We start from the raw sequence: 27,106 nt of genomic DNA, 5'->3' as shown, positions 1-27,106 counted from the left end.
TTTTTAATAAAGTCTTTGAAAGTCTTGACTACAAAGATTGGAGTGAATGATGCAATGTGCATGTACGCAGACACTGACAACCTAAACCGCATTTGCATGATTGTGGAAAACTCATTCCGGTCGTGGGTAGGATGTCATCTGCAGTGGCAGATGGTAGATGATGAAGTGATGGGTTGGTATTTTTCAGTGCTAACGAAATGGACAATTATTTACTTAATTGAACATATTTGTAGCATTTTGCGCAACATATTAAAAGCAGGAAGCTCTGGCTCTGACAGTTGCTTAAAAGTCAACTTTTATTGAGATTACAGTTCTTTTGGTAATGTCACAAATTACTCCCGTTAATCTGATATGAAAAACAGGAGTATGTACCTACAAAGTGTATCTCTCACTGCCCATCTGTCCTCATCTTGAAAGACAAGATATTGGGTTTGTTCTTCTCACTGCGGTAGGTAGAAAAAGTTGAAAATTTTACATTTCTGATGCCAAGTGCTGTCACACTGTGTGGCCATGAGTGGTGGTGGAAAAATCAATCATCTAGTCTGCTGCCTACAACCAACATGTGAATGCAACATTAAAGAACCCTGACCACTGTAGTGCTTTGTTTTTCCTTCATTTGTTCATTAACTTTATTTTGCAGTTCAGGTTGTTGGTTGTCCACTGAAATCTTCATATATCTGTCTCTGAGGCTTTCTTCCCTCGCTTGTTTCCCTGCAAACCAAGAAAAATATGAATTACACAATTATTCATGGATGAAGGAAAGCAAATAAACAAATGAGTGATCTTTGGGCAGTGCAGCAGCCAAGTGGTCAATGTTTCCAAACCAGAAGATTCCCGGTTGAAGAGCACCTGTGCCCATTCTCCATGTACTATGGAGTTTTGTCAGGAAAGGGCATCTGGTAAAATTTTTGCTAAAGCAACATGCAGCTCCATATCTGATCTTCTGTGGGGACCCCAAGCAAAAACGAGAAGAGGAAAGAACTTACTAAACATCATCATCACTGCTTTACTGTGGCAAATAGCTGAACATGTGCACAGCACAGTGTACACAAAAGACATCCATACAGGAATCTAAATTAATGAGCCATTAACAGTCTGTGTCAGGTGTCTCCAACCCTGTGCCTGGAAAGCACTAACCCTGCATGTTTTCCAACTTTCCCTGTTCTACTCCCAGGTCATTAATCATCAGGTGTGCTCAGCCAATCAAGAGCTGGAAAACAGCCATTTTTAAAATGTAGGTGTGACCTGAGCAGATAGATGTGGAAAACATACGGGGCAGGAGCTCTCCAGGAACAGGGTTGGAGACTCCTGGTTTATGTTTACATTGACAATAAAACCCAAAGTCAGCCAGCAGTGGATGATCTTACAAAAACAACTACTTCAACATTTTTTGTTTATTTCATTTGAAGAATGATTAATTCACTAGATTCACTGCCTGGCTGCTGTTAAATGAATGGACACTTCCACCTTTTGGCTTGCTTATTCTCAATCACAAGCTCTAAATAGTTAAAGAGAAAGTTTTTTTTTCGCCCCAATAGGAGGATGTTTTTTGCTTAATTTTCCAGCCTTACTTTTGAATGAATGTGCTGGCTGTTGCAATACATCGAGGGTGTCACCTGTCTCACACAGTGAATGTTCAACAGAATACGTCTAGACTCTGGGCAGAGGTTTGTGTTCACTGTCAACTGTTTATAGCTAGATGTCTCACTGAACCATCTTGCACCCTGCAAAATTCATTGAATTAACAAACAAATGAGTCCATCCCCTGCAGCTTAACATAACTCAAAAGGATGAATGCAAACAAAAAGCAATTTTATTTTACTTATGTAATAGAGTGAATGCTAGCTATGATATTTTGGCTACATGGTGCGTTTCTCTGTGCATGATCCAGCACATAGGTGCCTCAGTGGTGAGGATCCCAGTGGTAAAAGGAGACTAAGGACACACCCAGATTTCACCTGTGAACTACACGTGAACACTGCGCAGCCTATTTAAAAACGCTGTGTGGCACTGCGAGTCAGTGAGTCAGCACACATTTCACCTGGTTGCAGCAGATACTTTTGACAGGTGGACATAGATCCGTTGTTTGCCTGGGTCATTGTTATTCAAGATCAAAGGTGGTTGTGTAGTGTGGTGAATGCAAGAACGACACGTTAATCCTGACCTGATGTACGTAAAATACCATAACCATGTTTGCCGCCTGTAGGACATGTCTAGTCTGTGTGCACACATTAAAAAAGCGAACACACGCAGCTGCAAGCAGATTTCCGAACATGGAAAAAGGCTGAGTATGTGCGCATTTCGGATGTACTTAAAAGAAAAATGCTGCAATACGCAGCTCTATGAATACGCCAGTGTGAAAGGGGCTTACATTTTGAACATCTTGAAATTAGCTCAGAGATGAGCCTCGTTAACCGAATATACTGCCTCTAAGAGCCTCTATTGCCCCACGATAGTTGAATACCTCCTCTTGTAGCAAAAAAAAAAAAAAAAAATGCTGCATGGCTCATTATTCATCATTATTTGGTGGGACCAGGGCTTAACACACCACACATGGCAGGAATATCTGATAAGATTATTTTTAGCGTCATCACGATAGTCGGGGCATCCTTAAGATTGTCGGAAGGGGAAGATCGGGTCCGAAATCAGCCTAATTATCCTGCCGTGTGAACCAGGCATTAGGGTACCTTGACACTTATGAATCTGATCCCTGCACTGGCACGCAATCTGGCATGCCAGAGAGTAAACTGGCTGTAAACTGTTGTAAAATGTGCATGGCTGTATGCAAGTGTGCAAAGAAAATTTTGAAGTGTTCAAAATTTCTGGCACACAATTTTGTGAACTACATGTGCACATTGCGCAACCTATTCAAAGACGCTGTGTGCCACTGTGAGCTAATGAGTCACATGACAGTGCAGCTCATCTGAACAATTTGTCGAGATGTTAAATCTAATAAACATAAGTTTACAGATACTCATAAGAAGGAATGAAAATGCAACTGTTTTACCAAGCTATTACAATATAAATATTATAAATAATTACTTTTGAGACCATTCTAAATGTGTTCTCCACGTCATGAATCGCACAAGAACAGCTGCAGCTGTCGAAAATTCCTCTGTGATTCCGGAAGTGATTAGAGGTTGTGTCATCAGCCAAGTTCTGAGAGCAAATGATTAATTCACTATGAAATAATTATTTTATATAACGTAGCGTCCAGTGGCACAAAGCGCAGCATCCAGCGGAACAAAGCAGGTCGCATTGGCATGACGAATTGCACGGCAGTGCGGGGGTTAAATGCGTGCAAGTGTCATGGTGCCTTTAGTGGCCACCAAACAGGCTTTGGGAATGACATACCTATTTCCAGCCACATGCAAATTCAACCACACCTGTTACTAATTTCCATCATACAGTTGGTAAGATTATTCCCTGCGTATGTGTACCCCCCCCCCACACACACACAACTCTAGAGCAAAACATCTGTTGTGTTTCTGGGTTTCTGAGTTGAGGTTTGATTCCCTGTTCTGAGCACACACAGGTGCTGTGGGCTGAGTGATCATGTTCTCCAGCTGATTCCTCTGGATGCAGCACTCCTGGTTGTGTACAGGAGCGCCGTGTTGCACAGACTTGCATGCAGTAACGCTGTCCTGCACAGACCTGCTTAAAACTGTGTCCAGCACTCTACACAGAAGAAAATTAAACATATTTCTTCCGTCCTACACACGTAGCCCTCTGTCCTACGCACGTAGCCCTCAACATACTGCTGAGTAGGGAGCAAAAACTCCATGTAGAGCTGCTAAAAGTGGGCGGAGAGCTGCTCAACTCGATGTAGACGATACCCCACAATAAACAGCTCTACAAATACGCCAGTGTGAAAGGGGCTTTTGCAACAACAGCGTGGAGCAGTTTGTGTACTAGTTGCTACGAGGACTAATGAGGATTACAGAGGCATGTTTGTGGTGAGGACAAGTCTGTAAAAGCCCATTATCCTAGCGCCTGGCAGCTACGAGGACCAGGAGAGGCCATTTTTGGAGAGGCTCAGCCCTCTTGTGCACCCTATTCCACCTGCTTTTTTCCCTCTTTCCTGCTCCATGAAGTGGAGAACAGATTAGAAGCAGCTAAAAGGTAATTATTCGTAATGTTTTTATTTTAATAGCTTGGTAAAACAGTTGCATGTTCATTCACTCTATATAATCAGCTGTAAAAGTAGATGTAATATCTTGTTAATGGATCAGGAGCTCCGCTGTATATGTACACTGACGCAATGACTCATGCCCAAACGCTTGCAAAAGAATGACTTTTCAGTCAATAACGGATGAAAACAAAGTTGAAAGTTGGATCATGGTGTCAAAATGACTGTGTTTAAAGCTGTGAAGAAATAAAGCCAGCAAGCCACGAATGGAAATGAAGCCAGTAAGAAGGAGCGCAGAGGCGGCTGTCCAGGAACGCAGAATGGCAGCGTGCACAAAAGAGCGATTTTGCAGACATTAACAGACAAACACAAAGTTAAAAGTTGGATCACGGTGTCAAAAAAAATAAAGCCAGCAAAAGGAATTGCAGAGGCGACTGTCTAGGAAACTGTGGTTCACTTCTAGCTGGTCTGGTACATTTAATGAGTCTGGAACACAGGTGAACAGCAGCCTGACGCATGGCGCACACTGGCTGGACTGTACTGGAGCATCCATTTTTAGATTTTTATTATTTTTACTGCGTTTAAAATAAAAATAAAAAAAATGTGGCAACATCTTGAATGGATAATGTGAATTGAAAACCCACACTTTAAAAGGACCAAGTGTGGGAGGGCTGGAGGTTTGGACCAAACCCATGCCTAAACATGCACCAATGTCACGTTAACATGGTGCTATGCCTTCATTAGAGGAACTGTATACAAGTTGTTGTCTCAGGAAGGCAAGGACTATAATCAGAGACCCCTCCCATCCTGGATGCTATTTGTTTGAATTGCTGCCATTAGGCAGACGATACAGGGCACTTAAGGCCAGAACAAATAGACTTAAAAATAGCTTTGTGGGAAGAGCTATTTGTGCACTGAATGCTGCTGGACCTGCCATTTTATGATTGTGATTGAGTGTTTTTAACTAGGTTTCATGTAGAATTTTTTAGGGTTATTTATTTATTTAAATAAAGATGAACTGCAGAGGACCCTCTTTTAGACAAAATATGCAATAACAACACTCATGCCACGGTTGATCTTCCACCTCAGTTTTTAAGCATCATACAGTAGTGTTCAGAATAATAGTAGTGCTATGTGACTAAAAAGATTAATCCAGGTTTTGAGTATATTTCTTATTGTTACATGGGAAACAAGGTACCAGTAGATTCAATAGATTCTCACAAATCCAACAAGACCAAGCATTCATGATATGCACACTCGTAAGGCTATGAAATTGGGCTATTAGTAAAAAAAAAAAAAAAAAAAATAGAAAAGGGGGTGTTCACAATAATAGTAGCATCTGCTGTTGACGCTACAAACTCAAACCTATTATGTTCAAACTGCTTTACTAGTGTGCTTGGGGTCATTGTCTTGTTGAAACACCCATTTCAAGGGCATGTCCTCTTCAGCATAAGGCAACATGACCTCTTCAAGTATTTTGACATATCCAAACTGATCCATGATAACTGGTATGCAATATATAGGCCCAACACCATAGTAGGAGAAACATGTCCATATCATGATGCTTGCACCACCATGCTTCACTGTGAACTGTGGCCTGAATTCAGAGTTTGGGGGTCGTCTCACAAACTGTCTGCGGCCCTTGGACCCAAAAAGAATAATTTTACTCTCATCAGTCCACAAAATATTCCTCCATTTCTCTTTAGGCCAGTTGATGTGTTCTTTGGCAAATTGTAACCTCTTCTGCACATGTCTTTTATTTAACAAAGGGACTTTGCGGGGGATTCTTGCAAATAAATTAGCTTCACACAGGCATCTTCTGTCACAGCACTTACAGGTAACTCCAGACTGTCTTTGATCATCCTGGAGCTGATCAATCTGTGAGCCTTTGCCATTCTGGTTATTCTTCTATCCATTTTGATGGTTTTCCGTTTTCTTCCACGCGTCTTTTTTTTTTTGTCCATTTTAAAGCATTGGAGATCATTGTAGATGAACCGCCTATAATTTTTTGCACCTGCGTATAAGTTTTCCCCTTTCCAATCAACTTTTTAATCAAACTACGCTGTTCTTCTGAACAATGTCTTGAACGTCCCATTTTCCTCAGACTTTCAAAGAGAAAAGCATGTTCAACAGGTGCTGGCTTCATCCTTAAATAAGGGACACCTGATTCACACCTGTTTGTTCCACAAAACTGACGAACTCACTGACTGAATGCCACACTACTATTATTGTGAACACCCCCTTTTCTACTTTTTTTTTTTACTAATAGCCCAATTTCATAGCCTTAAGAGTGTGCATATCATGAATGCTTGGTCTTGTTGGATTTGTGAGAATCTACTGGTACCTTGTTTCCCATGTAACAATAATGCTGCGTTCACACCGGGCGCGATCAGACGCTACAAATTCGCGGGGGTTGCGTGGCGACGGACGCACCTCCTTCGCTCGGTGTGTCGCTCTGCTTGGGTGGACTTTCGCTGCGAAAATTCATCCCGGTGTGTCATCAAATAGGAGGAGCTTCCATTCCACTCGGTGTCAAGTCATCATGACGGACCTTTCACACGGAGCGAGTTGTTGTGAAAAGCTCCCAATACAAAGAGTATCATTATTTGCTGCAGGAGCTGCATCGGAATGACGGCCACTTTCGGCGGTCCTTCCGCCTCTGCGGGACCCAGTTTGAGGACCAACTGTCCCGTTCACGCGCGCACATGTAAACAATAAAAAAAAAAAAAAAGAAGAAGAAGAAACTCTGCTGCTTGCTGCAGCTCGCTCTTCCCCCAAAAAACTCTGTCATAATTGTGTTTAGAAATGAGTCACCATTTGTTTTACTATACATCTGTGTAGTTTAATAAAATATTCTCCACACAGACGATTTGCTCGCGCGCGCACGTAAGAAAAATAAAAAAAAAAGAAACAAACTCCGTGGCTTGCTGTGAGGCTGCTCCTCGCTCTTTCCCAAAAAAAAAAAAAAAAAAAAAAACAAACAAAAAAAAAAAACTGTCATAATTGTCTTTAGAAACCAGTTACCATTATACATCTGTGTAGTTAATAAGTAAAATAATCTCCATGGACCCTCGTGCATGCACGTAAAATAAAAAGAAAAAAAACTCTGCTCCCCCTGCTGTGGTGCTGCTGCTCGCTCTAACTCTCATAATTGTGAAATAAAGGACAAAAGACACATACGTCCTGCTCACAGGCTGCTACCAGAGACAGGACATGTTCACATCTTCAGTCAAACTCTAGACATCTCCACGTCTCTACATATCCAGTCCCTGATTGGTCATCGCGGCGCGAAGAGATGAAAAACATTCAGATTTTTCAACTTGGGGAGGAGGGCGACACGATGTGACGCGACGCAATATCGCGCTACAAACACACAAAACGCTCAAAAGCGCTTCATTCGTGTCGCACTGCGCGGTTTGGCGCCAAAACGTGTCCTTACATATGGATTACATGGCAGCCTGTGGCTGCAGTCGCTTGCGTCACGCCCGGTGTGAACGCGGCATAAGAAATATACTGAAAACCTGGATTAATCTTTTTAGTCACACAGCACTATTATTCTGAACACTACTGTATATTGAGTGAAGGCCAGTGTCACTGACTGAATGGTCCCCCCTAAAAATCGGTCTGCCCTGCCTTCACTGCGCATACATCATTTCAGAGCGGCAGCATCGTCATTTTGGAGCGTCAGTTGCGATCCACCGATTATCACCTCGTTTCTGCTTAATACTGCACTCCAGTCATCAACCTATCTCAGCGACAGATATCTGGAGCTTTTGTACAACAATCATTTCCACATAAATTCAGCATTATTTCATAATAAAAGATGGCAGACCGATCAGAGCACCACAGCAGCACAGCAGGCATCATCTCAGGGTGTCAATAGTGAAATAAGGTGAGTATCGTCTATTTTCTGCTTAAAGCCCGTTTCACACCGGGGCCAAGGATGACGAAGTGTGTGCAAGTGCACAGATCAAAGTCGAGGAAGTGTCAGGACACTGTAAGCAAGACTGAGAACGCAAGCACACACCAGCCTACACAGGGACTGCATCAAATGTGCGCAATTTTCGAGCATACTCCACACGCATTCCAACGCAACTGTATGCAAGCCCGGTGTAAAGGGGCTTTAAACAGCCTCGTTTCTGCTTAAAACTGACTTTAGAATGATTTAAGAGGTTTTACTTTGTAATCTAATGGTTAATTATCACATTATTTCCTTTGATCGCTTTGGGTGTAGAGAGTCAGTCTCAGACGCACTGCTGTGGTCCCAAATGACGCATGCGCAGTGAAAGCAGGGCAGACCGATTTTTGATGGGGGACCGTTTGGTCGGCGACACGCTACAGATTTATCTGTATGTACGAGTAGCTCATATCTGCTGATTATATCAGCATGCTGATTTATCAGTTGGGAAGTTTTATTTAAAGTCTTTGAAAAAAATATTCAGAGCATACAAAATCTATTAGGAAAATGAATGGTCTTAGTATATCCTCTATCAAAATCTATTCATTGTATCACACACGGCTCTGTTGTCCATGTACATGGAGTGGCATCAGAAAGAGTCAACATGATCCACTGCGGAGACCCGGAGCGAACGGGACAAACAAGTTCATTTTGGTTATCGCTCACCTGATGTTTTGGCTGTTCTGACTGGAGACCTTTCACTTTAGACCTTTCTTGTTCAAGTGCAGCATGTAGTAATGACACCTAAAGACAAAGTTATATCCTCAAAGCATGAAGTGTATTATTTTACAAACATGTCAAACTCTCACGCCATGCTGCAGACCTGTGATGAGAGCTCCTCTTTGATATGCAGCAGCTCTTCGACCTGCAGAAGGATTTCTGCTTTATCTTTCACTAAAGGACAGAAACAGAATACAGACTGATCACATTAAATCTTCATTATACATGAAATGAGAGCATTGTCTTTTCTTTTCACTCACTCTCCCCCTGTTGGAGCATCTTCAGCAGCTGTGAATTTCTAGCTTTCACCTCTCTGTATTTCAACTGCAGAGTCACACAGCAAGAACAATTGGTGTATTATTACTATCATTCATTTCTGATGAATAAAGACATTAAGCAAAACAAAAATTATGTAAAAAACTGCATTAAAAAAGTTATATCTAGGTGTGATCACAAATTAATGATCATCTGTTCTGAGGACAAAAGCAGAAAAATTTAACGTTTTAAAGACGTTTTACACAGAGTTTATACGCATTTGATCATCAAAAGTAAGACTTTACCAAAAATGCTCCAGCCTGCCAACAAACGTTACTCTTTGTACTCATCAAGTTATCTTACACAGGTGTAAGATAACTTGATTAGTATGTGCAAAGATGGTCTTCTTTGCACATTCCTAGAGCCTATGTAAAAATTTCCTTCAAAGACAGCAGTGATGATTGTGGCCGCTTAACACATTCTGCTTAAGTATTTCTTCATTTTTCTACAATTTTTCATTTTTTTCTACTTTTTCCAGTTTTTCTTTTTTGTTTGATGACCTTATTGAAGGAAAGTGGTCAATACAGGGTGTTTTTCCCCCCAGTCATATTCTGGTGTTTAAAATATTTTAAAGGCAGAATGATAAACTGGTTAAATGAACAGCTAACCTCCCATTGTGAAATGGTCTTCTTTAGCTTATCAATCTCATGGTCTTTCTTCTCCAGCTCATACTTCAGCTGCTCTGCTCGAGGGTCCTAACAGGAGGGACAAATGAGAGCAGGAAAAACTTAAAGGCTTTCACACAACACAAGTCATTTATGCAATGATTTTGAAGCTTCGCTTTTTTAAGCACAAATTCAGCCACATAGGATGTACAGCCAGTGCATTCTGAGTGTCAGTCCCAAGTCCAGATAAATGAGGAGGGTCATGTCAGGAAGGGCATAAATGGTAAATGGACTGCATTTATATAGCGCTTTTCCATCTGCATCAGACGCTTAAAGTGCCTTACACATCAATACTTCACATTTACCCCGATGTCAGGCTGCTGCCATGCAAGGTGCTCACTACACACCAGGAGCAACTAGGGGATTAAGGACCTTGCCCAACGGGCATTGTGATTTTTCGGTCAGGCTGGGATTTGAACCGAGGATCCTCTGGTCTCAAGCCCAAAGCTTAACTACTAGGACCATCACCTCCCCCGGCATCTGGTGTAAATTTTGCCAAACACGCAGATCACAAATTAAATTTCGATCCCGGATCAGTCGAGGCTGGGATTAACAATAAGTGCCATATATGGTTTTGTCCAAGAGGGTGCCAGTGGAAATTGTGCTACTGTTGGATGAAGAAGATGCAAGGAATATGTCCAGAGGCAGCAAGAGAGAAGGAAAGTTAGACGTGTGGAAGTGAGAGCCAGGACTTTGAATGTTGGCAATATGCCTGGTAAAGGGAGAGAGCTGGCTGATACACTTCTGCCTACACCCTTTTGCGCTTCTGTCTCCACCCTTTCAGCCACACGTGTACACTGTTAAGTTGTTCTTTTTATGAGTTACTGTTGATCTGTGAGCCAAATAAATAAATTCATTCATTCATTCAGATGATGGATGAGTCATGGAGACATACTGTGTACACAAGAGACCAAGTGGGAAGGAAGTAAAGCCTGGAGCATCAGAGGTGGAGTTAAACTGTTGCATTGTAAGAAAGAGGCAGCATAAGTGTGTTGGAGGTTAAGTGAGTGTGACAGGGTGATGAGTGTGAAATTGAAGGGGTGATGATGAATATCATCAGTGTCTATGCCCCACAGACTGGTTGTGAGATGAAGGAGAACGAAGATTTCTGGAGAGACTTAGATGAGAATGCAGAGTGTACCCAAGCATGAAAGAGTTTTTATTGAAGCAAACTTCAATGGGCATGTTGGTGAAGGGAACAGAGGTGGTGAGATAGTAATGGGTAGATATGGTGTCAAGGAGAGGAATGTAAAAGGGCAGATGGTGGTAGATTTTGCAAAAGACTACAAATCCACTGTAGGGCCACATATAAACAGGCAAACACATTCAATCAATCAATCAATTTTTTTTTATATAGCGCCAAATCACAACAAGCAGTTGCCCCAAGGCGCTTTATATTGTAAGGCAAGGCCATACAATAATTATGTAAAACCCCAACGGTCAAAACGACCCCCTGTGAGCAAGCACTTGGCTACAGTGGGAAGGAAAAACTCCCTTTTAACAGGAAGAAACCTCCACCAGAACCAGGCTCAGGGAGGGGCAGTCTTCTGCTGGGACTGGTTGGGGCTGAGGGAGAGAACCAGGAAAAAGACATGCTGTGGAGGGGAGCAGAGATCGATCACTAATGATTAAATGCAGAGTGGTGCATACAGAGCAAAAAGAGAAAGAAACAGTGCATCATGGGAACCCCCCAGCAGTCTACATCTATAGCAGCATAACTAAGGGATGGTTCAGGGTCACCTGATCCAGCCCTAACTATAAGCTTTAGCAAAAAGGAAAGTTTTAAGCCTAATCTTAAAAGTAGAGAGGGTGTCTGTCTCCCTGATCTGAATTGGGAGCTGGTTCCACAGGAGAGGAGCCTGAAAGCTGAAGGCTCTGCCTCCCATTCTCCTCTTACAAACCCTAGGAACTACAAGTAAGCCTGCAGTCTGAGAGCGAAGCGCTCTATTGGGGTGATATGGTACTACGAGGTCCCTAAGATAAGATGGGACCTGATTATTCAAAACCTTATAAGTAAGAAGAAGAATTTTAAATTCTATTCTAGAATTAACAGGAAGCCAATGAAGAGAGGCCAATATGGGTGAGATATGCTCTCTCCTTCTAGTCCCCGTCAGTACTCTAGCTGCAGCATTTTGAATTAACTGAAGGCTTTTTAGGGAACTTTTAGGACAACCTGATAATGAATTACAATAGTCCAGCCTAGAGGAAATAAATGCATGAATTAGTTTTTCAGCATCACTCAGACAAGACCTTTCTGATTTTAGAGATATTGCGTAAATGCAAAAAAGCAGTCCTACATATTTGTTTAATATGCGCTTTGAATGACATATCCTGATCAAAAATGACTCCAAGATTTCTCACAGTATTACTAGAGGTCAGGGTAATGCCATCCAGAGTAAGGATCTGGTTAGACACCATATTTCTAAGATTTGTGGGGCCAAGTACAATAACTTCAGTTTTATCTGAGTTTAAAAGCAGGAAATTAGAGGTCATCCATGTCTTTATGTCTGTAAGACAATCCTGCAGTTTAGCTAATTGGTGTGTGTCCTCTGGCTTCATGGATAGATAAAGCTGGGTATCATCTGCGTAACAATGAAAATTTAAGCAATACCGTCTAATAATACTGCCTAAGGGAAGCATGTATAAAGTGAATAAAATTGGTCCTAGCACAGAACCTTGTGGAACTCCATAATTAACTTTAGTCTGTGAAAAAGATTCCCCATTTACATGAACAAATTGTAATCTATTAGACAAATATGATTCAAACCACCGCAGCACAGTGCCTTTAATACCTATGGCATGCTCTAATCTCTGTAATAAAATTTTATGGTCAACAGTATCAAAAGCAGCACTGAGGTCTAACAGAACAAGCACAGAGATGAGTCCACTGTCCGAGGCCATAAGAAGATAATTTGTAACCTTCACTAATGCTGTTTCTGTACTATGATGAATTCTAAAACCTGACTGAAACTCTTCAAATAGACCATTCCTCTGCAGATGATCAGTTAGCTGTTTTACAACTACCCTTTCAAGAATTTGTGAGAGAAAAGGAAGGTTGGAGATTGGCCTATAATTAGCTAAGATAGCTGGGTCAAGTGATGGTTTTTTAAGTAATGGTTTAATTACTGCCACCTTAAAAGCCTGTGGTACATAGCCAACTAACAAAGATAGATTGATCATATTTAAGATCGAAGCATTAAATAATGGTAGGGCTTCCTTGAGCAGCCTGGTAGGAATGGGGTCTAATAAACATGTTGATGGTTTGGATGAAGTAACTAATGATATAGAATGATATAGAATGTAAAAAAGAGGGAAGGCAAGCATTAGAAAGTGTCAGAGCCACAATCCAAGATGAAATAAGGAGCATCCATGAATGTCAGAAAATCTCCCCTCCAAGACAAACTGCTACAAGAGTGCCTCAGACAGCTGAACCAAACAGATAAGGAAGAGGAGCCAGAGGCATCTTGGAAGATCAAGCCCCTCCATAGAATGTAAAATCAATAGACAGAGGAAGTGGCTGACATCAAGGTGTCCTACCAGTGACTAGAAAAGGTTGGCTCAAAGTACATAATAGAGGTTCTTATGCCATAGAGGGAGAAGTCTATCACAGCCAACAGGACCCAAGTTGCAGTCTGTGCAAATGTGCCCCGGAAACAGTTCAAACCACAGCAGACGGATGCAAAATGCAAGCTGGGACAGTGTACACAGAGGCATAACCAAGTGTCGGGAATAGTGTACAAGAACATCTGTGTCACATACAGTTTAGAAGTTCCCAAGTCCCTGTGAGACACAGCCAAAGAGGTTGAAAACAACAGGGCTAAGGTCTTGTAGGACTTCAAATTCCAGACAGACTAGCAACTGCTGTACAACCAATCAAACACAGAAAACAGAGAAATCAGAAGTTCGGTTACCGTGGATTTGATGGCCCTGAATGTTTTTAAATAATCTGGAGGGGGGGGGGGTAGAAAATGGACAGATGTCCAGATAAAGTTATGTGACATCTCCTACGTGTAAATGCCAACTTCAATAAAGCAGGCCATGTGTGTTCATGTGGTTTGTATGTGCATGGGATTCTGTTGATCCCCCTCACCGGTTCATGTTCTGTCGATGTGTTGACATCACCCTGGCTATTAGCGTACTGCTCACGTCTCTTCTCCCGCTGAATAATTCGACAAACGTCATCTTCCAATTTATTAAAAAAGCGTTCCTCCTGCCCAAGTCCCAGGGCTGTGTTTGTCACTCTGGTATCCTGGACAGGATCATGTGGTCAGTTTTTCCATAGTGATGACTAGGGATGTGTATTGTTAAGGCTTTATTGATATCAATACCATTATCAATTCCGCTTATCAATCCGATTCCTTATCGATTCCCTTATCGATACCTCCTGTGAATTTTCTGTGTACTAAAGTAGGCTTTACTGGTTTTCTATGTCAACAACATTTTATTGAATTTTAAAGTAAATAAATATGAAATTAGTCACTGGATCCTTGATCTCTGGACATAAACTCTACATGGTGGATCCTTGATTTCTGGACATAAATAGAAATAAACAAGATCTGTAGTTTTTGTCAAAAGCATTTCCTTTCAGACATTATTGGCATGAAGTCTCTCCATACATCTGAGCTGAACTCAGACAGCTACTGGAGTCTGCAGGTCTGCTGCAGCGCAGGACATCTCATTTTTGGAGGAAAAAAAACATTTTGATCAATTGCAGTTTATTGTTTGTATTACAATGTTTGGAAAGAGGTGTCATTTGATTTAAACGGTGATTCGCTTTGAAGTTATAAATTCCGAGCGGACTCGACTCAGCAGACAGCGGCGCAGAGTTTGGAGCAACGGAACGGAGGATGATTCTCGTTTCTTTCTTGCAACAAGACAGGAGTCCCAGTTAGTCACTTTAATCCGCACAAAAATGACTCACGATTGACATATTTTAATGGCTTTGAGAGGGGCTAAAAAAGTGGAGTTGCCGCTTATGAAGAAGTGGATCGGAGCACTGCTTCATTGGTTCAAGGTTCAAAGCAGAGTCGCGCTGCAGAAACTGTTGATTACAAACCCGCTGCAGAGTCTGTAATCAATGTCGAAAAATGATCATTTTCCTGACAAACACCCTCAAAAACAATGGCCACTCTGAAGAACCGATAAGGGAATTGTTAAGCAAAAAGGCTATTGATGTCGGTGGATCAAATAATTTCTTAACGATACCCAAAAAAAAAAAAACAGTTCACGATACCCAACCCTAGCAATGACCACATAGCAACCTTATGTAGACTAAGTGCAGTTAAAAATAAATAGATAAATAAATAAATTAAATAATATTTATGTATGACTGGGGTGAGAAATGTTCCACTGATTTAAGACCAATACAGGTCAACAGCTTGGTTAAAAAAAAGTTTAATATATTTAAAAAGGACATTGCTCACCTCTTTCTCTTGCTTCTTACTCAAATGTTCTGCAAAACAATATGAGAAAATAAATGATTAATAGAGCCACCTACACAGAGGGATCATTTACAGGTTGTGGACTGGTGGACAGAAACGGGGATTAAAGCAGAGAAAAATCTGATTTTTTTTTTTCCCTCATAGCCAAATCATGAGCTGTTCACTATCTACCTTTTTATAAAAACCCTTTTGCGATCGCATCCTAGGATTCAAGTTAAAACAAGATGGAGACAGCTAAGACAACAGCAAAGATTATATTTCACCCACTAACTGTTGCTGCTCTTTTCTAAAGCAGCCATCATACAGTAGCATAGAAAGACCTTAACTTACACATTATTTAAATACAGGCATGTAAGGCAAATAAAGAAAAATGCTTAAAATGGTCGAGGGTCAAAAAGCTGAAGGGTTGTAGCCATGCTAATGTTCCCCAGACCCATTTTCTGCAGTCAATTTGGAAGAAGAGATAAAAAGGATGGAGGCAGCTGTTTGTCCAACTCTTTACAAGCTGGACAAAATGTCAGCAGCTTCTGTGCCGTGTGAGAGAGGTAGTAACAGACTTGAGCCTAACACCACTGAAATGGTCTTAAAAAAATAAAATAAAATAAGAAATCTTTGAAGCCCCCACATCCCCTTCATTTTGTACAACTATGGTCATAACAGTCCCGAGTTGCACAAACATTTCACAATGTATATCTCTGTTACATACAGTATTTTATGATGGCACAGTCACATTATATATATATTATATTATTGTCTTTAAATAAAAATACAGTCAAAAATTTGAAGATGCACATAGACCCTTTTATTATTAAACATACATAAGCGCCTTACTGTTTCATGACATCTTGCCCTTTATTGTTCCATGCAAGTGCTATGTTAAAGATTAGTGAGCAGAGGTCACCATATTTATTACATCAAATGCTTAAAAACAGCCATTTCAACACAATTGCTTCATATTGATGCAGTGGTTCAAAATGCTTCGGTTTCTCCATCACTAATAATTAGCAATAAAATACATCAGCAACCACTAATTATTGCAACATGTGCACGGATAGACTTACATTTATAAATACTTTGATGATGTGTTGCTAACAGGACATTAAGTAATGTGCAAGATGTCCTTAGAAGCAGAGCAACAGCTCACCTGGATCTCACACAACATCCAATCCCATGATGCCTACTTCTCTGTCAATGTTCTTGGCATCGAAATCACCAGTTTATCCCCTTTCTATTATGTCTTTCCTCAGATTTTGACTTATGTTTAGCTGCGGTTTAGCGCCATTACAAAGCAAGTTTTTTTTTTTTTTTTTACCTGTATGAGAGAGCAAGAAAAATTACAACATTTAACATGTGCCTTCAAAACACTGATTTACACCTCATGCAAAACACTAAAGCCGCGGTCCCACCGAATAATGAAGGATGAAGAAGGAGCCACGCACCCTGTTTTTTTTTGTTTTTGTTTCGTGAGCTATAGTGGCTCAGAGTGGCTCTTAGAGGCATCATCTTCAGTTAACGAGGCTCCTCTCTGAGCATGGCACTAATTTCAAGATGTTCAAAATTTAGCAACAACAGCGTGGCGCAGTTTGTGTTGGAGTTACTGCGACGGCTTAGAGGCATTTGCGTGGTGCTTATGAGTCTGCAAAAAGTCCATTATCCGTGCGCCTGGCACCTTCGCAGGACCTGAGAGGCTATTTTTGGAACAGCTCTCCTCTTGCGCACACAATTCCACCTGCTCTGTGCGCTGGACTCTATATAAAATAATTATTTTGTAGTGGATTAATCATTTTCTGCCAAACCTTGGATGCTGAAAACACCTCTAATCACTTCTAGAATCACACAGGACTGTTTCATCTGGACGCTTTTTTTTCCTCTTTCCTGCTCCATGTGGGATGTATTTTGAACAGCTTAAGGTAATTATTTTTAATGTTTTTTATAGCTTGATAAAACAGTTCCTTGCTGTAAAAGTATGTCTGTATGTTGATGTCTGTTGTATGTAAAAGTATGTTGATTTAATATCTTGTTAATGATCACATGAGATCCGCTGTGTGTGCCCACTGATGCAGGACCTGAGAGGCTATTTTTGGAGCGGCTGTCTTGCGCACACAATTCTACCTGCTCTGTGCGCTGGACTCTATATAAATTATTTTATAGCGGATTAATCATTTTCTGTCAAACCTTGGATGCTGAAAACACCTTTAATCACTTCTGGAATTAATGGATCACATGAGCTCCGCTGTGTGTGCGCACTGACGCAGTGACTCATCATCAGGCTTCAAACGAGCATTTAGGCAGAACGCCAGCTCACAAAAGAGTGATATTTCAGTCAATATTGGACAAACACAAAGTTAAAATTTGGGTGACTGCGTGAAAGTCGATGTGTGTTTAAAGCCATGGAAGATAACTCCAGTGGAGCAGCTAAGAGCAGGAGCTGTGCGGCAACACAGGTGGAGAGCGCGCAAAAGACCAATTCTGAAGACATAACACAAAGTTAAAAGTTGTATCATGATAACTTGTAAGCTGCGGAAGAAATAAAGAAAAAACATACACACACACACATATATATGTACACATACATACATACATTTTTTTTTTTTTGGAAATCATCCACAGGTGTATATAATAAAACGGCCACCTCATTCTGTTTGCAGAATGGCACCGCGCGCAAAAGAGCGCTTTTGCAAAAATAAACAGACGAACACAAAGTTAAAAGTGGATTCACGTTGTAAAAATTATTGTGTTTAAAGCCAAGGAAAAAATAAAGCCAGCAAGCCACGGATGGAAAGGAAGCCACTTAGAAAGAGCACAGAGGCGGCTGTCCATGAAAGGACAACAGCAGCGCGTGCACAAAAGAGCGATTTTGCAGAAATAAACGGACAAACAAAGTTTTCTGTGTTTAAAGTGCAGAAGAAAAGCCAGAGAGCCGCGGAGCCAGCGAGGAGCACAGAGGCGGCTCTCCAGGAACCCGTGGTTCGGGTCTAGCTGGTATGGTGCATTACATGTGGACAGCAGCCTGGCGCACAGCGCGTAACTGTGCTGGAGTGTCTATTTTTGGACTGCGTAAAAAAAAAAAAAAAAAAAAGGGACATCTTTAAATGCTGCTGTGAATCTGTGAATTGAAAACCCACACTTTGAAGGGACCAGGTGTGGGAGGGCTGGAGGTTTGGGCCAAACTCATGCCTAAACGTGCGCCAACATGACGTTATCATGGCGCTATCATGACACTACGTGGATTAGTGTGGCTGATGTGAGCCATTCGAGGCTCTAATGACAGGTCGGTCATGGCTCACTAGAGGCTGCTACGCGGCACATGCGGGGTACAGAGAGGCACATAGTGGCACCTTCATAGTGGATACGTGATAGATCAAAACGTGGGCATTCTTCAAATAATCACCCCACACCCATGCGTGGCTCCTTCTTCAGCTTTCATTATTCGGTGGGACCGAGGCTTTTGGCAGAAACTTAAAAAAATTCTTGCATGCCTGAAATACTTCAGTAGTATGCAAATTGTACAAATTGTTGATTGGGCTACTTGGATTAATAAATGGAATAGTTTGGACTGTGTTGAATGCTTGGTCTCTAAAGTAAAGGTCAAATAATGTTGACGTTCATTGAATTCTATGACGTGACATATGTTACCCTGTAACATGACAAGTAAGCATGATACATGGTGCAGACTTTTCCTTTTTGAAACCCTATTACCTCAACTGATAATATGCATCACCTTTGAACAAAATTGGAGCAACTCTAACTTTTGACCACTGTACAAACTGAAACTGAACTTTGTCACCATTCTTGTTGTTTTTACTCCATAGAATTCAGTCATAGATAGTCCAAACTATTTTGGAATCTTTAAAATCAGACAAATAATGTGGTATAATTTTCAATATGACTGCAGCATTTTTATATTTTGACCCTTATGTAATTCTTCAATTGACCCCTACGTGGCCGCCTGTTGAAAATTCAAGGGGCCGTCAGTTTTTTCAAAAGAGCAATATCTAAGGTGTACTTTTGCCATATTTGGTGCTTGTATCACCATTTGAAGGATTCTTCTGTAATTATTCTGTTATCTGCTGCACTATCATGTCTGTGATTAAAAGCTCGGCCATTTTTTTTTCCCCCCCACACTGTGCTCAAGACTCGGAACTGCAGCCTGATGTGCACCTGTTAAATCAGACACAAAAAGCTGTGATTTGACACTTTTGTGCTTTCACTCATATTTTAATAGTTTTTGCAGTGTGCACGCTGATTACAAATGGATCAGAAAAGTCCGCGACTTTACAACAGGAGTCAGAAATAAGAGGAAATTGTATATCTTACCTTTGATTTGGAGGTGAAGATTGTAGAAAGACAAGCTTGTTGAATTAATTTAATCTCCATAATAAAGCATAATCCAGTGACGGAGAACTTTATAACTGTCACGCACGTCATTGCATGACACGGAGTTACATAGTCGCAGAAGCATAAATCAGGCTTTAAATTAATTAAATAAATCATTAGAAATTGTAAATTTATGCAAATTTGATAGCTTAACTATTTCTATAATTATTTTGCTAGCACTTGTACCTGGATGTGCTGCTGTATGTTGTTAAATGAGTTAAAAAAAAATGTTGCAAACATAAAAGGTTCATTAAGTAGATGAGTGCAGTTGGAACCAAAATGGCGCCATGTTCTAAGTTGACATTACTTTCCTCAATCAAGGGACTCTAGTCTTTTCAGGTGAAAGTGGGCCTTTGGAGGCAGGAGGTCTGGGGGTATCCAGGGATGCATTCTGTTTTTGTTTTTTTTTTGATGACTATTTTCTCACCCCAATCCCCCCTAATTTAGTACTTTTGTTTTGTTTGTTTTTAATGTGTGCTGTATTTGTATTTTCTTTTGCACATTTTCACTTTCATATTTGTGGCTTCCCTCACTGACCTATTTTTAAAGCTAGAACCGGAAACAGACCCAGAAATGTGGAGCTTAGACAAAAGATATTGCTTCACATCTCACTTTAGTTATGCAGAGAAGTTAAATGAACAAAATTTATTTTTATATGGCTCATCAATTAAACTTAGTCCAGAACTATTGTAAAACTTAAACATTTCAGTTATTAAAATTATTATAAGTAGTAGTAATATGAAAAATGTCTTCAAAAGCAGATCTTTAATCAAGGGGTGTTGTGGAGGACACTCCCCCCCCCCCCCACAACACCCTGTTTCTGTCTGGATGTGCCCCTTGTTTGGAGTCTCTTAGCAGGAACAATCAAGAATTTGTGTATTTATGTGGAAAGCATGACCCTGATTGAGAGGTAAAAAGGTTTTATGAGCGCACTTTATGTTACGTCATCCTCAGAAAGAGATTTTAGGTACTTTTTTGGGGGGGGGGGGGGGGGGGGACCGTTAGTGCTTGTTATGAATTGCAGATCTGCAGCTGTGTTTTATCATTTAACCACAGCAAGGACAGTCAGAGCATATTAAAAAAAAGTAAAACCCTGCACTCTGATTTATTGTGTTGGTCGTCACCACACTGCGAGACACTCAAACACCCCTCACCCCACCCCACCCCAAGAGTGCAAAAAGAACACAGAGGAACAGACACGGGAGGGGGGAAAAACATAACAGACATTATTCTAATAATCAATGCACTAAATTTTATATCTTGCGAAAACCTTTAGAATGCACAACAGAGGTTTTTTGGGTTGTGAAAGTAATCCTGTATCACTCACCTACACTACCTTCAGCCTGGAAGTCCTGCAGAGAAACTGTCTTTTTGTCTTTAACCTGCTGATTCTTCTTTTTCTCCTTCTTCCCTCCTCCTTCTTTAGCACCTCGTGACTTAGGCGAGGACGTCTGTGCACTGTTCTGCTTTAAAAAAATGCAATTAATACATGTTGTTGATATAAAACAATTTACAATTGTGTTCAAATAGTGTTTAAAAAAGTGAGCAAAGCTCAAAATCCTTAACTCCAATGGAACACTGCACATTCTATCCCAAATCAAAACAAAGAAAAATTTATCAAAACTCTTTACATTTCTTTTTTTAACTGACCGTACATTTTGAATAGGTGACATATTCATTGTCATAAATATGTAACCGTGTACCTGCACCTACGCAACTCTGGTCTGTTTTTCAGTTTTGTCTGTTTTTGTCATTCTTCTCTACAGAGCTCCCACTACAACTCAGGAGTACATAAGTCACAAAATTGAGTAAAAACTCACTGCCGGTCATGCCGGCCAAACGGTCCCCTCTAAAAATTGGTCCGCCCTGCCTTCACTGTGCACGCGTCTGAGACTGACTGACTGACTCTCTACACCCAAAGCGATCAAAGGGAATAATGTGATTAACCATCAGATAAGTAAAACCTCTTAGATCATTCTAAAGTCACTTTTAAGCAAAAACGAGGCCATTTTAAGCAGAAACAAAAAAATAATTGGTGAATCGCTACTATATATGATATATGCGTAGCAGCACGTCAGACGTCTGCCGTGCTGCTGTGGGGCTCTGATCAGTCTTTTATTATGAAATAATGCTGAATTTATGTGGAAATGATTGTTGTACAAAAGCTTCAGATATCTGTAGCTGAGATAGATGATGCCTGAGTGCAGTTTTAAGCAGAAATGAGGTGATAGCCGGTGAATCGTTGCTCATGCTCAGAAATGACGCATGCGCAGTGAAGGCAGGCCAAACCGATTTTTAGGGAGAACCATTTGGTCTGTGACACCGGCCCTTACCCTCCCTCCATGTGCATTTGTTTACAACGGAACCGGCAAACAATCCATGGAACTTTGTCAAGACAGCGACAATCCACATAAACACAGAACAATCCTGTTCCAGTATTGGAAAGACAAAAAAAACAAAAACAAACATCACACACATCGCCGGTGCATTGATAGAGGGAGTATATGTGCTGTTGTAGTGCCACAAAGCAGTTCGTGTTTCTCTTGAGACCTGGGACTCGCATTCAAAGGACAGCAGGTTGGGAGGAGGATTTACTGAGTGAGTGACAAATTGTACCAGCATAGTTTGATCTCAAAATGCCTGGCTGGTATGAAAAGCGCATACAGGGTGACAAGTCAGCATATGTACCTATGGTGGCATCTCACTATAAATGTTAGTGTCTGAAGTGTTCACTAGTAACTAAATGTACTGTACCTGTTTTTGTTGTTCATATTCAAGTTTACTAAGCATCAAAGCCTTTTCCAAGTCCGCTTCATACAGCTCCGTAGTAATCTACGAAGGCAAGAGAAAAACCGATGAGGAAGAACATTCATGTAGAGGGATGCAGTAACATTACACATGGCCAAATAAAATTATAGTGCATTTTGACACAGGCAAAGTCTCTCTCTCTCATATATATGTGTATGTTTTGGTACTTTTGGTTGAGCCAGCCCCATTTGAATTTAGTCCTCATGAACTTTAGTCTCCCACAGCAGAACGTTTCATCCATTTCTTTGGAGTCAACACAACGCGGAGTTCACGATAAAATCTGTAACAGCGTCTCTCATTCAGTCTCTCTGTGTGGTCAAGCAGTGCCACGTTACATTATCCTTCACTTTTGGAACAGGACACGAAAACTTGAGCCTTAACATCCACCGTGATGTCTCATCAGGGACGATTCCAAACAATTTTGCAAAGATCGTGAAAAACAGACCACAGACTAAATCTGAAGTGCACCAGGAAAACGAAAATAACTTCTTCATTTGAGTTTAAGTTTTTAATGAGTTTAACAGTGCATTACCGCCACCTACTGTTTGGGTGTGGAGCATTAAAATGGATTCTGACGTATGCCAGACACGTACGCCACCGTGGCATTTTGCTGTTACTGTTTACGTTCTGTGTCTCTGCTGTGTACTGCAGCATCGCACTGGAGGAGACGTCCATTTACTCAGTTGTTTACTCAGCATGTTTTTTTTGCTGTGTGGTAAAGACGTTTATTCATATTTGCTTGAAATGAGCATAACCGCTAATTGTACTTTATCAGTGGAGGCTGACGATCACCAAAGATGTGAGGAAAAGTAGTGACGCCATCATGATCGGTCAGATAAGCGTGACCCAAGTTTTAAATGAACGACAGTTTTAACTGAGCCCCACTACAAAGTGTGTGCATATAGATATATATAGAGATATATATATAGAGATATATATATAGAGATATATATATAGAGATATATATAGAGAGAGAGAGAGAGAGAGAGAGAGAGAGAGAGAGAGAGAGAGAGAGAAAATGTAAGGAATCATGATTTGTCAGTATGCAAGTAGCACAAGACTGTTACAGAAACTTTCAAACTAGTAAACGACAACAACAAAGAAAAAAAAAAACAAAACAAAAAAAAACTTATGCTCCAGAAAAATACTGTAATTATCTCCATCATGCTGATTTCTTTTCTGAAATCTGTGCCATCTTAGATTAATCTTGACACAGAAATGCAGGACCTTCATCATACACCATGCAGTGCATTAAAGTGTCAGCCCAGCATGGCATGAACCTAATCGCAAAACAGCATTACCCTGTCCCATTCTGCTCAACCATACATTGTATTTAATAATCAAGGGAGTCATTGCAGATTCCTGGAGTTTTCCCTTATCGAGCGTCACAGTGCTTTACACCTCTCATATGATTTCTCAAACTAAAGAAATCTCGTATTGAAATATCAAATATCTGTTGTCACCTACAGTGCTTCTGTTATTTATTCAAGAGCTCCGCACAAGAATTCCAATGTACTCAAACCTTGTGTGCGAGTACAAATGGCAAATAAAGCTTCTATTTGATTCTAAACACTTCCACATGGAAAGGAGACTTATTGCTCTGCAGTTCATACTTCTAAGAGCAGCTGCTTTTTCTCACCTGCTCATCCCGCTGCTTCCACTGCTGCCATCCCTCTGAAGGTATATTTTGGTCTCTTGCTGCAGGACTGAGTAGTTCACTGGCTATTCCTTGAAGGGTCACACAAGGAGGAGGGACACATGACTTCTGAGGAATCTTCTTGAATGCTAGATTGCGTAACTGACAGAGAGAGAGATTAAAACCATTTTTTAAAGTTGTGTATTACATGGCTTTTTTCTCTAAAGTGCAACTTGTAAATATTATTCAGCTTCACAGTGAAGTGGAACAAAGACAGGGTTTCTTTAAAAAGACGTGAAATTTCAGCTACAGCTTACCAGAAGGCATATGGAGACTCAAGCCCAGAATTGGTCTGTTTTCTTGTACCTCTCTACCTTGAAGCTGTGACTACTGATGCAACAGACAAAACTTGCACCATGTCCAATTTCTCTGATCACAGCCACAGAAACCCATTACTGTGAATCAGAGTTGTGACAGCTGTCTTGGTGGCTTCCCTCACTAGTCTCTTTCCTTCTAAAATTTTGAAAACTCCCTACTCCACACAAGGGCACCGTAAAGTCTCACTGTTTTATTTATAGTACTTCTGGAAAGTATTCACAGCGCTTCACTTTTTCCACATTATGTTACAGCATTATTCCAAAATGGATTAAATTATTTTCCCCCCAAAATTCTACACACAATACCCCCATAATAACCATATGAAAAAGGGTTTTTTTTTTTTTTAAGATTTTTGCAAATCAAAAAAAAAAACTAAGACATCACATGTATATAAGCATTCACAGCCTTTGCCATGAAGCTGAAAACTGAGCTCAAGTGCATCCTACTTCCACTGTTCATCACATTTCCTAAACTGTGGAACTGCCTTGAGTCTTGGATGGCAAATACCCAAGCAAAAAACCAGTCCATTGCCATTTATCAAAAGTAGCAACCTATCCACTGCAGCCAGGTGAAGTGTGGGCATCTCCCTGGACTTTTTTCAAGTTGCTGGGTCACATAATGAGAAGCACGTCACACTGCCAAAATGTCCCAACTGACGTTCCCTCACAATGCATGGGACATATCAACAGTGGCTGCCAAAATACAAATTTGTTTGACACAAAGTAGGGGTGCAATAAAAACCATAAAACTGAAAAACCACAATATTTTACATTTACCAAACAGTGAGCTATGTACTGTAAAACACAGTGAGGTCTGCTACATTTACGATGAATTGCACTGTCATGTTCAGATGTGTGTCTGTAACATGATTACACAAAACAAAATGAAGAACTTCACCCAGAATGTTCAGGATCTGGACATTATAGATCCTCAAGCCACCCATTTTTTAGCTACACAACACAAGAAGCCAATCATTTAACAAGTTCATTGATATTGTTCATTCCTTTTAATTTTCTGCAACTCTTGTTGTATACCTGCATTACAAACCCTGACTGTAATATACCGTGATTTGGACTGTACAGTGACCTTCAAACCATGTTTCCTACCAAACCGGTGGGGATGCGCATCCTCATTCCAACAGCACCCAAGGATCAAAGCACAAATAAAGGTAAACATGATATCCACAAATTTGTAAATCTCAAGTCCCCCGAAGGCTCCTATCTAACCTCTCCTTATTACCTGTTCAAATGCTATAGGGAGTTCTCCAGTTGTGTGTACCACAGTTAAGTAAAATTTCAACAGGTGAAGGCTGAAAAAATAAAGTTTTGGGTTGATGTCAAAGTTTGCTGCACTTGCTGGTGACTTTTGCTCTTTATTTGCACAAAAGCATCTAACAAATGCATATATGCAACTCAAGGTTATAGCTGGCAGAGCAAAAAGCTAGTGTTGCATTTACTGTACATGTGGATAAAAGGGAGCTTTAACAGTAAAGAGTATATGTCTAGGTAAACCTATAGCAACAGCTGATTTGATCGGCTGTTGCTATAGTTTTAGGTTTTTGGGTCCTCAAGGACGTAATTCGGGGCGTTTTTACTGCTCTCAAAGAACAGCGCAGGCCAGATTTAACCCAAACAGCATGTAATGGTATAAAGCCCTTCACCTCATTAGCCTCACTCTGCTGCTGTTCTCTCTTTTTCTTTTTCTTGTCTTTCTTCTTGTCGTTACCCTGAGCCGCTTTCCCTCCGGCTGCTGCTGCCTTTCCCTGCCGGCTCTTCCCAGAGGACTCTCGTCCAGTTTTGGTGACGGTTTTTCCCACATCGGAGGTGTCGGATTCCGAATCCGAGTCGATCTGAAGCAGGGCGAACCGGGATGCGGTCGTGGGGACGGTGATCATCGTTGACGAAGCCATCGAGAGAAAGAAACTAACCGGTGACAAAGAAATCAGGAACAAGTCACGCAGGAGGACTCATTTATTTCGTTAGCTGCTCGTAAAAGCAGTTTCTCAGCTAATCAGCATATCTGAACTAAGAGCTATATGGAATGTAGTTAACGGGTCTGCCCAACATTCAGCAGTGTTTAAAGAGAAATTTTTAGATGCACTGAGGACAGACTTTGTTAGCATTACATAACAACCACAGTAGATGTTAGCCGGCTTTATTAAGTTAGCTGAACAAGTGCAAAAGTAGTGATATATAGTAGTCACAAGCCCATTAGCAAATTCGCATCGACGTTTTCTCTACAATACCCCTACTTACATGTATTTGGCAGAGTGTTCAACAGAAAATCGTTCAAAAAACGTTCGTCTCCTCGTGAAGATAGAAGGCTGACGCTTTGGTACTAGCGATAGCCCGACTACGGTAGCCCGGCGCGGACAAAAATACACTTTGCGATCGGAAAACGACCTTCAATGTGGCTGCAAAGCCCGTTCTTCTTCTTCTTTTTATTTCCGGCAGACTAGGCACGGCTAGTGCATTGCTGCCCCCCACTTGTCAGAATGTACACCTAGAAAACACAATGAATTATCTGCCCTACACTTTATTATAATACCCTGTGCTCCTCAGAAAGTTTATGACTGCCATTGCCCTCTCTTTAGGGGAAGCTCCTTGACCTAGAATGGTCCTTAAGGAAAAGGTGTTAATTCCCAATGATGTAAGCACACAGAACATATCTTTTCTTTGC

General features: G+C 40.9%; 1 protein-coding gene and 1 long non-coding RNA gene across 3 annotated transcripts; both read right to left on the bottom strand.

The window, feature by feature from the left end:
- gkap1 (G kinase anchoring protein 1) lies at positions 1-26,835 on the bottom strand. Of its 2 annotated transcripts, none has more exons than XM_034170455.1 (12): positions 26,683-26,835; positions 26,088-26,349; positions 24,053-24,211; positions 22,360-22,437; positions 20,933-21,071; positions 15,211-15,239; positions 13,878-14,036; positions 9,731-9,817; positions 9,068-9,131; positions 8,911-8,981; positions 8,754-8,831; positions 1-711 (listed from the first exon to the last, which is right to left on the bottom strand). In XM_034170455.1, the coding sequence occupies exons 2-12, from the start codon at positions 26,334-26,336 to the stop codon at positions 670-672; spliced, it is 1,155 nt and encodes a 384-aa protein (XP_034026346.1). In that variant the 5' UTR covers positions 26,337-26,349; positions 26,683-26,835; the 3' UTR covers positions 1-669. The 2 variants fall into 2 exon arrangements, with proteins under 2 accessions (XP_034026346.1, XP_034026347.1); XM_034170456.1 differs by having other exon boundaries at positions 20,933-21,068.
- LOC117510657 lies at positions 1,563-2,214 on the bottom strand. The gene is made up of 2 exons (XR_004560782.1): positions 2,042-2,214; positions 1,563-1,958 (listed from the first exon to the last, which is right to left on the bottom strand). It is a non-coding gene; the product is annotated as an uncharacterized LOC117510657 (long non-coding RNA).
- Positions 26,836-27,106: the final 271 nt, after the last annotated feature.

Source organism: Thalassophryne amazonica, chromosome 5 (genome assembly GCF_902500255.1).
Source record: "Thalassophryne amazonica chromosome 5, fThaAma1.1, whole genome shotgun sequence".
NCBI lineage: Eukaryota > Metazoa > Chordata > Actinopteri > Batrachoidiformes > Batrachoididae > Thalassophryne > Thalassophryne amazonica.
Note: the sequence above shows the minus strand (reverse complement) of the source record. Positions and strands in the feature narration are given on the sequence as shown.

Excerpts from the sequence above, each read along its gene's own strand:
- gkap1 (XM_034170455.1), bottom strand. The coding sequence starts at position 26,336 with ATGGCTTCGTCAACGATGATCACCGTCCCCACGACCGCATCCCGGTTC. Across the intron at positions 9,818-13,877 it reads CATCGACAGAACATGAACCG|GACCCTCGAGCAGAGCAGCT; the intron begins GTGAGGGGGATC and ends CCCTCCTGTTAG. Across the intron at positions 8,982-9,067 it reads GATGCTCCAACAGGGGGAGA|TGAAAGATAAAGCAGAAATC; the intron begins GTGAGTGAAAAG and ends TCTGTCCTTTAG.